The sequence below is a fragment of the Balaenoptera acutorostrata genome, chromosome 17 (genome assembly GCF_949987535.1).
Source record: "Balaenoptera acutorostrata chromosome 17, mBalAcu1.1, whole genome shotgun sequence".
Taxonomy (NCBI): domain Eukaryota; kingdom Metazoa; phylum Chordata; class Mammalia; order Artiodactyla; family Balaenopteridae; genus Balaenoptera; species Balaenoptera acutorostrata.
Window position 1 is genome coordinate 69776248 of NC_080080.1, and position 14236 is coordinate 69790483.

At 40.7% G+C, this 14236-nt stretch overlaps 1 protein-coding gene across 2 annotated transcripts in view; it reads left to right on the top strand.

The window, feature by feature from the left end:
- The first annotated feature begins 8633 nt into the window (after positions 1–8633).
- Positions 8634–14236, top strand: part of ARFGEF1 (ADP ribosylation factor guanine nucleotide exchange factor 1) — a 146295-nt gene continuing 140692 nt past the window's right edge. Inside the window, exon 1 of one of the 2 annotated variants that reach the window (XM_057531943.1) lies at positions 8634–9344. In XM_057531943.1, coding sequence (XP_057387926.1) covers positions 9221–9344 — 124 coding nt within the window. In that variant the 5' untranslated portion in view covers positions 8634–9220. The remainder of the gene's footprint in view (positions 9345–14236) is intronic. The other variant, XM_057531941.1, reaches the window with a different exon arrangement.

Here is a 14236-nt window from a genome sequence, read left to right on the forward strand (position 1 = left end):
ATGTATAGATTCATGTAATCACTACCATATCAGAATACAGAACATTTCTGGCACTGGCACAACCCCCCACACACACAAAAACAAACAAAAAAACCTCCTTTGTTCTATCCCTTTAGAGACACCTCCTACCTCTACATATCACAGCTGATGAACACATATTTTTCATCCCAGCAGTTTTGCCTTTTTGAGAAGATCATAAAAATGAATCATACAGTATGAAACCTTTTGAGACTGGCTTCTTTTTCCATTATGCCCTCAGCATAATGTCTTTGAGATCCATCCAAGTTGTTGTATATATCGATAATTTGTTCTTTTGTATTGCTGAGTACTACTCCATTACATAGATGTTCTGTTTATTCATTTACTCAGTGAAAGAGATACGAGTTGTTTCCAGCTTTTAGTGAGTATGAATAGAATTTCCTTAAACATATGTGTATAAGTTTTTTTGTGGATGTAACTTTTAGCCTCCCTAGGGTAAATAGAGTGGGCTTGCTGAGTCACATGGTAAGTGTGTAACTTTATAAGAAACTGCCAAACTGTTTCCCCAGAGTTGCTGGGTATATTTTCATTTCTGACAGCAATATGGGTTCAAATTGTTCCACATGCTCTCTGTCACTTGATATTGTCAACATTTTTTATTTTAGCCATTCTAATAGCTGTGTAGTGGAATCTCATTGTGGTTATAATTTGCATTTCTTTAATGGTTAATGGTATTAAACATCTTTTTTTAATGCTTATTTACCATTGTATATCCTCTCTAGTGAAATGTCCAAGTTTTTTAACCATTTTTAAAAATTGGGTGGTTTTGTTTTTTAATATGATTTTTTAAAATTTATTTTTGGCTGCGTTGGGTCTTCGTTGCTGCACACAGGCTTTCTCTAGTTGCAGTGAGCTGGGGCTACTCTTCGTTGCGGTGTGCGGGCTTCTCATTGCGGTGGCTTCTCTTGTAGCAGAGCATGGGCTCTAGGCACATGGACTTCAGTAGTTGTGGCACGCGGGCTTCAGTAGTTGTGGCTCGCGGGCTCTAGAGCACAGGCTCAGTAGTTGTGGCTCACAGGATTAGTTGCTCTGCAGCATGTGGGATCCTCCCGGACCAGGGCTCAAACCCATGTCCCCATTGGCAGGCAGATTCTTAACCACTGCACCACCAGGGAAGTCCCTTAATGAGTTTTGAGAATTTTAAAAATATATACTCTGAATACAAGTTATTTGTCAGATATGTGATTTTCAAACATTTTCTCCCATTTTGTAGCTTGTCTTTTTGCTCTCTTAACAGTGTCTTTCACAGAGAAAACATTTTAAATTTTGTAAAGTCCAATTTATCAATTTTTTCTTTTATGGATCATGCTTTTGGTGTCATGTCTAAGAAACTTTTGCCTAACCCTAGCTCATGAAGCTTTTATTCTATGTTTATTTCTGAAAGTTTTATAGCTTTATATTTTACGTTTAGATCTATGACCTATTTTGAGTTCATATATGTACAAAGTATGACCTTTAGGTTGAGGCTCTCTTTTTTTTTTTTTTTTTTTTTTAACATATGGATGTCTAATTTTTTCAACACTATTTCTTGAAAACACTATCCTTTCTTCACTGAATTGTCTTTGAAACTTAGTCAAAAATCAATTGGCTATATTTCTATGAGTCTATATCTGGACTTTCTGTTCTGTGATCTGTAGATCTAGCCCCTAGCCAATTCTGCATGTCTTGACTATCACAACTTTATATTGAGATTTAATATTGGGTATTGTGATTCATCCAATTTTACTCTTTTAAAAAATTATGACTCTTCTAGTTACATTGCCTTTCCACATAAATCTTAGAATCAGCTTCTCTATAACTACAGAATTAGAATTATACTAAATCTATGGATTAGTTGACATCTTTACAATGTCTTCCAGGCCATGAATATGCTATGTCTCTCCATTTATTTAGGTCTTCTTTGATTTCTTTCACCCGCATTTTTGTGTTTTCATCATAAGATCTTGTATGTTTTGTTAGATTTATAATTAAGCCTTTCATTTTTTTGGCTCTATTGTAAATTTTTTTTTTAAATTTTGGTTTCCAAATGCATAGGAATACTACGTAAAAATAAAATAGATTTTCATGTGTTGACTTTGTATCCTGACCTTGTTAAACTCAGTTATAAGTTCTAGATATATTTTGGTAGATTCCTTGGCATTTTCTGCATAGACAACTATGCTGACCGTCAATGAGGGAAATTTGTTTCTTCCATTCCAACTGTGTGCCTTTTCTTTCTTTTGCTTGATTTTGCTGGCTAGGACCTCCAGTATGATACTGAATAGGAGTAGTGAAAATGTATATCCTTGCCGTGTTTCCAGTCTTAGCATTCAGGTTTTCACTGTTGAATTTTTTTCATAAATGAGCATGATGTTGGCTATAGTTGGTTTTTTGAAGATGTCCTTAATCGAATTGAGGATGTTTGCTAAGAGTTTTTATCATGAGTAAGTGTTGAATGCTGCCAAGTGCTTTCCCCTCATCAATTGATAAGATCATGTAGTTTTTATCTGTTAGTCTGTCAGTGTGGTCAATTACATTGCTTGATTTTCTAATATTGAGCCAGTCTGCATTCCCAGGATGAACCCCTCCTATTGGTTGTGGTGTACTTTAATATGTTGCTGAATTTGATTTGCTAATATTTTGTTGAGGATTTTTACATCTATATTCATAGGGGACACTGGTCTGTAGTTCTCATTTTTGCATTGTTTTTACCTAGTTTTGGTTTCAGGGTTATGCTGGCCTTATAAAATAAGTTGACAAGTGTTCCCCCTTCTATTTTTTGAAAGAGAGAGTGTTGGTGTTATTTCTTCTTTAAATGTTCGATAGGATTTACTAGTAAAACTATCTGGGCCTAGAGATTTCTTTTTCCAGGAAGTTTCAGACTACAATTTCTTTAAAAGACAGGCTTTTAATAAAAATCCCCATTTAAAAATTTTTTAAAAACGTGGCCTCCAGAAAATTAATTCCCACTTAGTATAATTAATATGTTGTTGAGAGTAGTTTCAAAGGAAAGAAAAGATGTGGTCCTGCCTTAATATAATTATGACACAACATTGGTCAAAAAGCACTTTCAAATGGATTATACAAATATGTGACTAAGAAGAAAGGATAGAACAATGGCTAAGAGCATGTAGGAACTTTGGCAAGTGATAAACATTTGGTACTGTAACCTTGGGCAATTAACTTCTCTAACCATTTTTCCTCATTTGTAAAAGAAGAATAATAACATCTAAATGGCTGAGTTGTAAGAATTAAGTGAGTTAACGCTTGTCAAGGGCTTCATACAAAGTAAACACCTAGTAAGTAGTTGCTATCATTAGTGTGACTTTACTGGAAAAATTATAACAATGTTTACAGAAAAGAACAGTGCCATGGATTGAAAGTAAGTACTTTCCACCCCTCTAAAGAATTATATAACTTTAAAGTTTTAAAGAAACTTAAGCGCTTATGCGTTCAGTTTTATTATTCTGTAAATATGTAGCACTTGGTGATTTAAAATTTATGGAAAATTCTGGGACTTCCTTGGCAGTCCAATGGTTAAGACTCCGTGCTCCAACTGCAGGGGGCGTGGGTTTGATTCCTGATTGGGGAACTAAGATCCCACATGCCGCTCAGCGGCGCAGCCAAAAAAATAAATTAAATAAATAAAAATAAATAAAATAAAACTTATGGAAAATTCTATTACTTCCAACTTCAAGCTCTAGATCTGCGATCTTTTTTACCACAACATTCTAATTTTTTTGAAACTTCACTTTGATTATCAAATACCGCATTATAGTCTCTTATTGAATAAAAATGTGCTTGCTCTTCTTTTCTTTCTGAATCAAATTCTTCAATCTACTATCCTCTTCCTCTATCTGTCCTGTTCAGTGTTTTGACACTTTTTCTGCAGAACAGTGAGCAGGGCCTCTGAGTTCGAAGACACACTTTATTCACTTATTTCCTTAATAAACAAGATGAAAGCAGACTGATAAATGAGGAATATCAGATTATCATACAAGCCTTTTTAAATGAAAAGCAAGAAAACAGACTTATTTTGGCGATGACCTTTCTTTTAGTCATGTCATTTTCATGGTTTCAGCAAAACTGATGGTTTCTGTGTTAAATCCATGTCTCCCATCTTTTACTAAGTTGCCTGCTTTATCTTTTCTTATATCCCTGGTCTTCAAAAATTTGCAGTTTGAATAAGCACTACCATGGCTATATAATTAGGTATAAAGTATGAGGTAGACAAAGCTATAAAAGGCTAGAAAAGGGAGGGATTTGTGCTGTTGGAGATAAAAGGAGAAAACTTAGAAGGGTATGAATTTCAATGAGGCTTTGAAGGTTGGGAAGCCTTTGGGGAGAGCAAACAAAAGAGAGGTGGTGGTGGGAGCTCCGGATTGCTGAAGGATGGAAAAAGGCATACAGGTGCAGAAAAGCTTGGTGTTTGTTTGGACATGTGGTATGTGGATGAGAGGAAGGAAGGGGGTGGATTTGAAGGAGGAATGGGCTGGAACTTGAGTGCCTACATCTCTATTTCAGTGGAGGAGGGAGTGGGCAGGGAAAGTTGCAAGAAAAGACTGTTCAGAGAGGCAGTATAGCTTAGTTGTTTAGAGTATGGGTTCTGGAGCCAGACTTTCCAAATTGGAATCCTGGCTCCACCATGTATAATTTGCATGATGTGGACAACTTGTCTAAATTCTCCATGTCTCAGTTTCTTCATCTATAAATCAGGAATAATAATGGAAACTTCTTCATTTGGGTTATTGTGCTTGGCTCATAATAAGCTCCATATAAATGTTAATAATTATTGCCGTTGCCATTGAGACATAAGTTGGAAAGTCAGGGAAGGGTCAGATTATAGAGTGTTTTGAAAGCTAATAGAATTTAGAGATCATGTGAAAGACTACTGCAGGCATCATAGTTTTTTTTTAGTCAAGCGAATACATAGTGATGCTATTTTTAGTTTTTAACTAATCTTGGCTTTTAACATCAATCAGATATACTCAGCATTAATTAAAATTTTATTCACATTTTATTTGATTCTCATGTCACACTGAACTTGTATTTGAAAGGATGATGATAAAGCACACCAACCAAGTCCCTAAGACACAGGTCAAAGTCTTTCATTGTTCGATATTATTTAACGATTTGGAAACAAATTGGGAATATTATCCAAAGAGAAAAGTCGAGGCAGCTAATGTACAGCAAAGTTATATATGAAAGGGAAAATGATGAGGGGTAATTAATGATAGGAAGGTGAGATTGCAGACAGAGGCAAAAATGAACTCAGCAAAGCAATCATGTATAAGAAAAATATATTTTAAAATTTAGAGGACAGGCATTTGTAGAATTTAAATGTTTTGAAAACGAGTCAAATGCAAGTAAATACTGAAATTGAATTTTTTATTTAAATAGACTGGATAAGCACCAAGCAATGACAATAATAAAAAATAAAAGGAAACATATGTACAGGGAAATATACTGAAATTTTAGTGTAAAAATTGCCTGAGCCTGGCATTCCTTCTCCTATAATTGTGAATAAAAGACTAAAAATATTATCTTTCCCTTTATCTTCCAAGGACATCAGATTTATTTTAGAGTCTTACCCTATTTTTTTGCTTCAGGCAGGTAAGAGTTAATATCTTGAGTTTCAGGCTGGGTGAGGGTGTCCATCTCCCAAGGCTGTTCTCTCCCTGCCGCCCCCCTCCCCCTCCCCACCCCGCAATCCCCACCACCTTTTGGGTGAAGTCCTAGACTCAGCAGAGGAGGATGGATTGTCCTCTGGAAGAAAGGAGGGTGGAGGCCATTCCTTCTGAGAGGGTCAGGTCATATCTCAGAGGAGTCGATTCTTTTAGAACTGAAAGCTGTACCCTTACCCTCAAACACGCTCCTATCCCAGTCTAGGCCGTCTCCACAAACAGCATTTCTACAGATCATTCACGGGCTCTGGTCAGGAACATGGCATTCACTGTGATCGCTTCCTTTTTCTTATCTTCACTCCAATTCATTACTAAATCATACCCATTCTGGCACCAAAGTACATCTCAAATCTGTCCACTTTGCTCCATCTCCACTGCCATCACTCAGACACCACTGGTCTAGCTAACACTTATGCAAATTAGGAAAAGAAGCCCCTTCACCCGGGCAGATGCTGGAGCTGAAGTCCAGCCCCATTTTGCTAACTTTGGCCAGGGCGTGGTCTCCCAAACCTTGCATGATGGTCCTGGGCCTCAGCTTAAACCATGCTGCATTGTTGTAATCATCTCCTCACTGTTCTGCCCACATCCAATCTTGTCCCCTTCCAATTCATTCTCCACACAACAGAGGGACTACTTTTAAATCGCCAATTTGATAACTTCACTCCCTACTTAACCCTTCAATAGATTTCTGTCACTACTGGGATGAAATCCCAAACCCTTAATATGGCCTACAGGTTTCTGTATGATCTGGTTCCTAGTTTCCTCTTTATCCTTACTGGCACCATTTCCCCTAGATAACTTTCAGCCACAATGCCTTGTTTTGTTTCCTGAAACTTGCCAAGCTTCTCCCCTACCAGAAGAGACTGCTGGGAAAGTTCTTTCCTGACTTAGTTTGGCTAATTTCTATTCTTCTTTCAGGCCTCAGTTTAAAATGTTACTTCTTCAGGGAAGCATCTCTGAATCCAAAATCTAAAGTAGATCTCCTCATAGCACTTTAATCATACATTTATAATCATATATTCACTAGTGACTTACTTGTTTAATATCTTTTCCCCTACTATATACTGTAAGCACCTAAGTTGGGTGTGATCCCAACTTAGCCCAGTGTCTCATTCATCCAGGTTTCTATTCAACAAGGCCTTCTCTATGCCAGTGACTATGCTAGATGCTAGACATATAGAAATGAATAGCTAGATGAGGTCCTTGGTCTTCTGAGGGAAACAGACAACCAATAAACAAGTAAGCAGACAAGATGATTACAGATTTTGATACGTACTACGTAGTATACTCTGTTTAAGCGCTGAGATTTCTGTCTGTGTTATTCATTAATGAATGCCAAGTGTATTGCTTAGGATAAGGCTAGCTGCTAAACATAACTCAAGTATACTTTGCCCGTGTAAAGTCCAAAACAAGTATTGGGTGGCTCTCCATCAAGTGGTAATTCAGGGACCTAGGCTCCTTCTAACCTGTGGCTCTGCCGTCTTCAGCATGTGGCCACAGAAGGGAAAGAGTATGGAAGACAGCTTGTGGAAGATTTTTTTTTTTTTCTTTAATGAGCTAAATCTGGATGGTTACACTTAACTGCAAGGGAGACAAGGGAACGCAGTGTATCTCTGTACTGAGGAAGAAGAGTAAATAGATTCAGTGATCAGCTAGCACCTTCCACAGTACCCAGCACAAAACTGGCATTACAAAGAAACAAAAATAAATTAGAAATGGAGCTTGTTCTCATTTTATAATCTATGAGAATGTACACAGAAATCAATATTATGTCTGATCTAGTATACTGAACCTCTAACTTCCAGGAATCTAGAAATAGTCTTTAGAGTAAAATTAATTTATTTATAGATTTGCTTCTCAGCACAAGAAAGTTTAAAAAATTAATCTACTAGTCCTCTTTAATTCAGGATCACCTTAAAGGTTTCCATTTTTATTTCCCATGGTTTTTAGCCTGTCCCAAATCTCACAGCCTCTCCATTCTTGAGTTTAGATGGTTGCATTAGGACAAATCCATAGTCAAGGCAACAGAATGGATCAGAACAGTGAGCGACATATTCCAACAATTTGGGATCTAGTGTTGATAGAGGCACACAGTAGCTTTGAACTTGTAAAGATGTGCAACCTAGCTAGATCACCATGTAAATAAATTCTATGCATATATTTTAATGGTATTCTTTGTAATTTTCTGCTCTGAATGAAACACTGTAGAAATCTAAATTATTCTTTGGTATCAAAGCAGACACACGGTCACATGTGTGTCTGCGGTAATCTGTACTTAAAGCTTTTCCATTCTGAAACTGGTTTTCATGTCCCGGACCGAATCTTAGTACTAAAGGCACAGAAACACAGAGCTCTAAGGGACCTCATCAATCAGAAGCATTCATCTGTTCGCTTAACTTTAGTATCAATTCAGAAGAGATCTGAAATCTAGCGTTTACCGATGTATCCTACAGAGATGAAAAAGTGAAACATTCCTGAATCCGTGTCAAATCGGTTTTATTCTTCCCAAGAGAGAATCCTGAGGCAGTCGACGGGCACGGTCCTGGAGACCAGTTTCGTGCAGCTGGTAATTAGAGTCGAGCGCAGCAGGTGGAAACAGTGCGGCTGAGCGCGGGCCATGCGGGTGTTTCCACGCCCCCTGGAGCGGAAGGGGCTGCGCACCCACCTACGGGATCTCCAGAAAGTCGGAGAAGCTGCTGCACCGTAGCCAGGAGTCCCGTTCACTCGGCGGGAGTAGCGGCCCCGGGCAAGTCCTGGGTTCCAAAGCGCAGCCGCCCGGAAGAGCCCGAAGGGCCGGGCGCGACGCCGCAGGACGCCCGCCACGCCCCACGCCGCCCTGCAGGCGAACGCGGGAGGCAACGAGGCCCCACCGGGCCGCCGTAGCGCTGCGGGCTCGAGCCGCTCCTCCCGCGCCGCCCTCCACTCCCTGCCTCCCGACGCCACGGCAGCTCTGGGCAGCCAACGCCGCCGCTACCGCCGCCGCCGCCGCTTCCTCCTCTGCAGCCGTTCGGCCGCTGCGTGACGCGTCGTTTCCTCCCAACATGGCGGCCGGGGCAGGTCGGCGGTGATGGAGGCCAGTCCGCGGCCACGGCGGGTGCTAATCCCCACAGTAGCCAGGGCAGCCCTGCTCTCGCCGGGCCTCTAAGCCGCCGCCTTGTCCCTTGGCCCCGGGCTGACGGCCACCGGGCTGGGCTCCCTCTCCGCCCCCGGGCCGGAGGGGCGAGTGAGGGGGGTGGCCGGGAAGCGACCCCCGGGCCGGGAGAAGCGGAGGTCCCACGGGCGCGGCCCTCCAGGGGCGGCCCCTCGGGGGGCGGCGAAGACCTCTGCGGCCCTCACCCGCACCGCAGCCGGCCCGGCTCGCCCGCCCCTTCCTGATCCAGCGGCTGCCCTCCACGCCTCCTCTCCTCCACCTCCACCCGCTCTCCTTTCTCTCGGTTCTTCCTCCTCCTCCCCCCCCCCCCCCTTCCAGCCGCTGGGAGCCGCGGGTCGGACGATCCGCCGCCTCCTTCTCTGCGTCCATGTATGAGGGGAAGAAGACGAAGAACATGTTTCTGACCCGGGCCCTGGAGAAGATTTTGGCCGACAAGGAAGTGAAGAAGGCGCATCACTCCCAGCTGCGCAAAGCGTGCGAGGTGGCGTTAGGTGAGCGGGGAGGGGGCCCGAGGGATGGGGGAGGGTACCGCGGTGGGGGGGGGGTCGCCGGAGGCTCGCCCTCGGCCGGCGCCGCTGACCTCGGGGAGCCCTGGCGAAGCTCTGGGCTGCCTGGCTGGAGTTGACAGTAACTCGGCTAGATGTGGGGCAGAGGCAAGGTGGAGGAGGAAGGGCAGTTCGCTGGGCTCGGGGAACGCGGCAGGGCTGGGGGTCGGCTTGAGAACATGGGAAGATTTTGTTGGTGGACCGTGCGGTGCGGACAGGATATCACCCTTTGTGATGAAGCAGGAGTTGTCGTTTATTCGCTTGGAAAATTGAGGTGGAGCTGATTTGTCGAGATTGGGCGTGGGAAGGGTTCCGTATCGTAATTTCAATAACTTCGTTTGGCGTGGTACTTTGGGAAGAAAGGCTGAAGTTGTTCCCTTGTTGACAGTCTTGAGAAGGGGTTTGCGGGAGGTGCCGCCTGTTCTGACATCTCTCCGCTTCCGCCACGGGAAAAACAGGGAGTAATGTTGTATCCGACTGGGCTGACCTGGAAGAACAAGACCTAAGGTTAAGGGGAGGGGGTGATAAGATACAAGCGGGGAAAGGAAAAGACCTTTAGATACGCTGGCTTTAGTGACAAGGAAGGGAGGGTTTGAAACAGGGAGAATGAAGAAGACAATGACACCCACCAGCCACATGTCTGGACCGTGGCAGCTGCTCTCAGGCTTGAGTTGTGTGATTTATAGTTCAGACGAAAGAGATCTAGTGTCATGAAGCCCCTAGCAGGGTAAATCCAGACAATACCTACGGCGAGGACAGGCAGATGAAGAATTGTTACAGGGGGACCACTGATGGATCTGTTGCATCCATCAAGGACGAAATCGTTTAAGGAGAGACCAGGACGTTAAACACAAAGATGAGTTCCTAATGCTTGCGCTTTATTTTGTAGCACTGGAAATAGATTACATCAAATTGACTTGAGAAAACGAAGCTTGTTAAATGGGCTTTGGAAAAAAGCATTCTTGAAGGGGAAGAAAATCCAGAATAACTTGGATGTATGCTAAAGTAAAGGGTCAAGACAGCTTAAAAGCAACTTTGCCTTTTAATTTTTAAAATAAATAGGAGACTTTATAACTTGCTATAATAAGCTATACTGTTTCTTCCTTCTTTTTTGGATCTATCGAAGAAATTACGTTACAATTTTTTTGAATTTTATGTATAATGAGTTTAAGTTTAGTTTTTTACCCTTCATTGATCACAAGTTCACCTTTTGTTATTCTTGAAGCTAGCGAAAGAGTGTTTCAGGTGTATGAGAGGATGTTGTACAGAAGTAAAAATTGAATTATATCTGGGTTCTGAAAGGAATAATTATTAACTTGGGGCAGGATGAGGGAAGGAGTGATTTTTGGAATTTTTAAAACAATTGTTATGTGTAGGTTTATGAATAACTGGCAGGTTAAAGAACTTAAGACCAAACAAAAGTTTTAGTTTTTGAGACCAGATATTCTGTATTAAAATATACTTTTAATATACTAATGACAAGTATTAGACTGAGGAAATGGAGTGTGGTGTGTGTGTGTGGGTGTGTGTGTGTGTATTTATTTATCCATATATATATATATTTTTTTTTTTTTTTTTTTTTCCCCTCTCCAAAATGCTAATGTAAGTATTTTTAAATGGAGAGCTCACTGGAAGGAGAATCTGGGATCCTGACTTTAAATCACAGTTCTGTTACATTGCAGTATAGTCAAGTCCCTGGGCCTTAGTTCCTTTCTCTGTAAAATTAGGATGTTGAACTTTGATTGTAAGGTTACGTCCCCTCTAATGTGCCATGAATGTGAACACACCGTTCTATTAAGTTGTGCATTGAGAGTATTCCTGCCACTCTTGATTGGCATCTTGAGAGGGCTTAGCTTGATCCTTGCTATTTCTAGACATAGGGACTACTTGGTAGTGTGTGTGCCAACTGTTCCAAGATTGTCTGTTTTAGATTTTGCCACTCTTTACTTTTTTGCCCCTTCCATATAGTTAGCAGAAGCTTATTATGAGGAATGTGTCTGTCCAGGCAGGGACTAGGCACCAGAGTACTTTCTTTACTTGAGATGTTTGGGGCTTTTTCCCCACATTTCATACTTATATTTAGTCTCCTATAAAATCTCATTGAGCAATCTCATGGTAGTTAATCCCTGATGACCTTTGTTTCTTCCCTTCTAGTCATACATCTACATTATCACCCAAACATAATTTCATAGGGATAACCCTTTTCATCTTTGCAGAAAGCATAATGTCTTGTAGTAGATGGTATCCCCAAATGTATCCTTGGAAACTATTATAGACCTCCCTTTTCCTCTTCACTATTGAGACCTGGGCCAAGCCCACTTTGTTTTCTTGATAATCTATATGGCTATCAAGCTGGATGGGAAAGTAAACTGGAATGGCCTGGTTGGGTCATCCCTGATCTCTAGCTTATGAGTGGGTAGGAGTTGGCTGGAAGTGGTAGAGAGGTGGGTGTTGTTATAACCCTTCTAAATACACTTTGTAAATGACCCTTCTAAATATACCTGTCTGCATTTATTCCCTGCACCCCCTCCCCGCATTTTTATTGAGCACCTACCATGTGGCTGAAGGGAGATAGACAGTAAACAAGAAAATACATAGTATTTTTATATCCAGACTTTTAATCCTTTTGTGTTTTAAAATCATTTTATGGGTGTGTGAGTAGATTTCAGACCACTGGTATTCAAAATTAATTCAGTTACCTTTTAACAAAATGGCCTATTATAAATCAGTTTTCTGTAAATTATACTCATGAAATTACAGTTCATCTCATATTCTTAAGAAAACTGTATTTTTTTTGTTAAAGTATAGCTTTTAGGAAACCTTATCTAGATTAGGGGGGATTTTACTTTATTAAAACAAAGCCCAATCTCAAAAGCACCACATAAAGGAACTCTTTTCTTCACAAAAAGAAAAATAATGAAACCTTAAAAGCAGATTATTGAAAACTTTTGTTAAATTATCTTACATTTCAGACTTTATTTTGAAATAAAGAATGGTTAAAAAAAAAAGAAAAAGAAAAGAAAACCCCTCACACCTATATTGTTCAATCGTTGTGAAGTCCACAGGCCCAGGAACAGCTCCAGGTTGCCCTCTCTTGGTATCTGCCCCACTACAGCGCTCTGCAGCAACCACTGAACTCTGCAGAGTGAGGGCCTCTAGGCTGCCCTAGCTTAGCTTGATCCATTCCTGCTCTCTAGAATCCTGAATTTAAAATAGTCCGGCCATCTGCTGGCAGATGAGACAACAGCTGAGCTATTTTTAGCTTTAAAGAATTTAGGATTGTTGAGGGATTGGGCTTGAAGGTAGCATTGTTTGTCTCACGGGGAGGGGAGGGTGCAGTTGGGCCATATTCCAATCAGGCCTCTTAAGTTTCAAGAGTTTCTTTGATGTTAGGGCTACGACTAGTTCAGCTTTTGCCTCTAACATCAGATATCTATGAAGATACCCTGCAGATGTTAGGATGAATGAGTTCAAGGTTGGAAACTGGCACTGATAGAGAATAGGAGTGAAAGGGGTGACCAGAAGAAGGTTCTAGAGGCAAGGGAGGCATGCAGAGGCAGAGATAAGGGTGGGTTCCCTGCAGAGGTATGGGAGAATGGTTGAGAAAAAGAGGAATTGTTAGGGAAGTAATTTTTGCGTCAGACAGGGTGTGAATTTGTGTTCATCATGTTCTAAAGTGATTCTACTGTTTTACTTTTTTTATATAAGTCTGTTATCTATACTTAGTCTCCTCCAGAAATGTAAATAAAATAGTTAGGCTAAAAACTTACAGAACTTGCTTCCTTCTGCCCCTCCAATCTCACCCTTGTTTTGGTTACTGGTGTTATAAGAAGATTGTATGGGTGGAGGGGAAATTATTTGAGTGCTTTTTTTGACCCCAGTTTTATGCTCCTTCTGGTAGTATTACTAATTTTTGTCACTCTTGACCACTTACCAGAAAAAAAAAAAAAGACTCTCAAATAATGCCCTGCCAACAATTAATTATTTTAATTATAATTTAAAACCATTAACAAGTTTCTTTTTAAATCTTCCTTGATATCTAAAGTAAAAGGTGTTTTCAGTAAGTCAGGCTGCTGGAATTTTTGAGATAGCTAGGAAAGAAGGGCTTAATGAATGAAATGACTGAAAGAAAGATTCTGTTAGGTTTGAGTTAAAAAAATAAGTTTCGGTATATTCTTTTCCATTGTGGAGATTTATACTGCACATTACCATAATTAAGATTCTGAAGAGTTTTCTATGAAAAAGAAAGTGCTCAGTTTTGCCTAACGAAGTTTTTCCTAAGTTTATTTGATCCTTTTTTCAGTGTCTGTTAACACCTAGGAAGCATTGTTCCTTGGAATTTACTTTGGGGCACTGTTCAAAGGAAAGACAGACAAAGCAGATACAATAGCCCTAACTACTGATGAAACCATTCTTGAGAAGAGTCATTGGGTTTTTGGAAAGCAAGAGCCCTGTTGACAGTGTGGGAAGGAGAAAGTCAGAAATGAGGTGTAGTTGGACAGAGTGGTATCAAGCTCAGAGGACTGTTTGCTCTCTCGCTCTTTCTTTCCCATCCCATCTAATGGCAGGCAACTGCTTGTCTCTCCTGATGGTGTTTAAGTTTTAGAGAAACTTCTGTTGGTAATTGTTTTTTCAAACCAGAATAAAAATGTATTGTGAATGGGAAGTAATTTGGGGGGATTATTTCTCGTAATATTCCTCACAAAATGGAGGAGGGTATATCTGAAAAAGGAAAATACATGAACAAATTATTGTTGCCTTTCAAAATTAGGTATATTCTTCATTCAGATACTGTTGAACTGGTATGTGCCAGATACTCGTTCAGCACTGGGCATGCA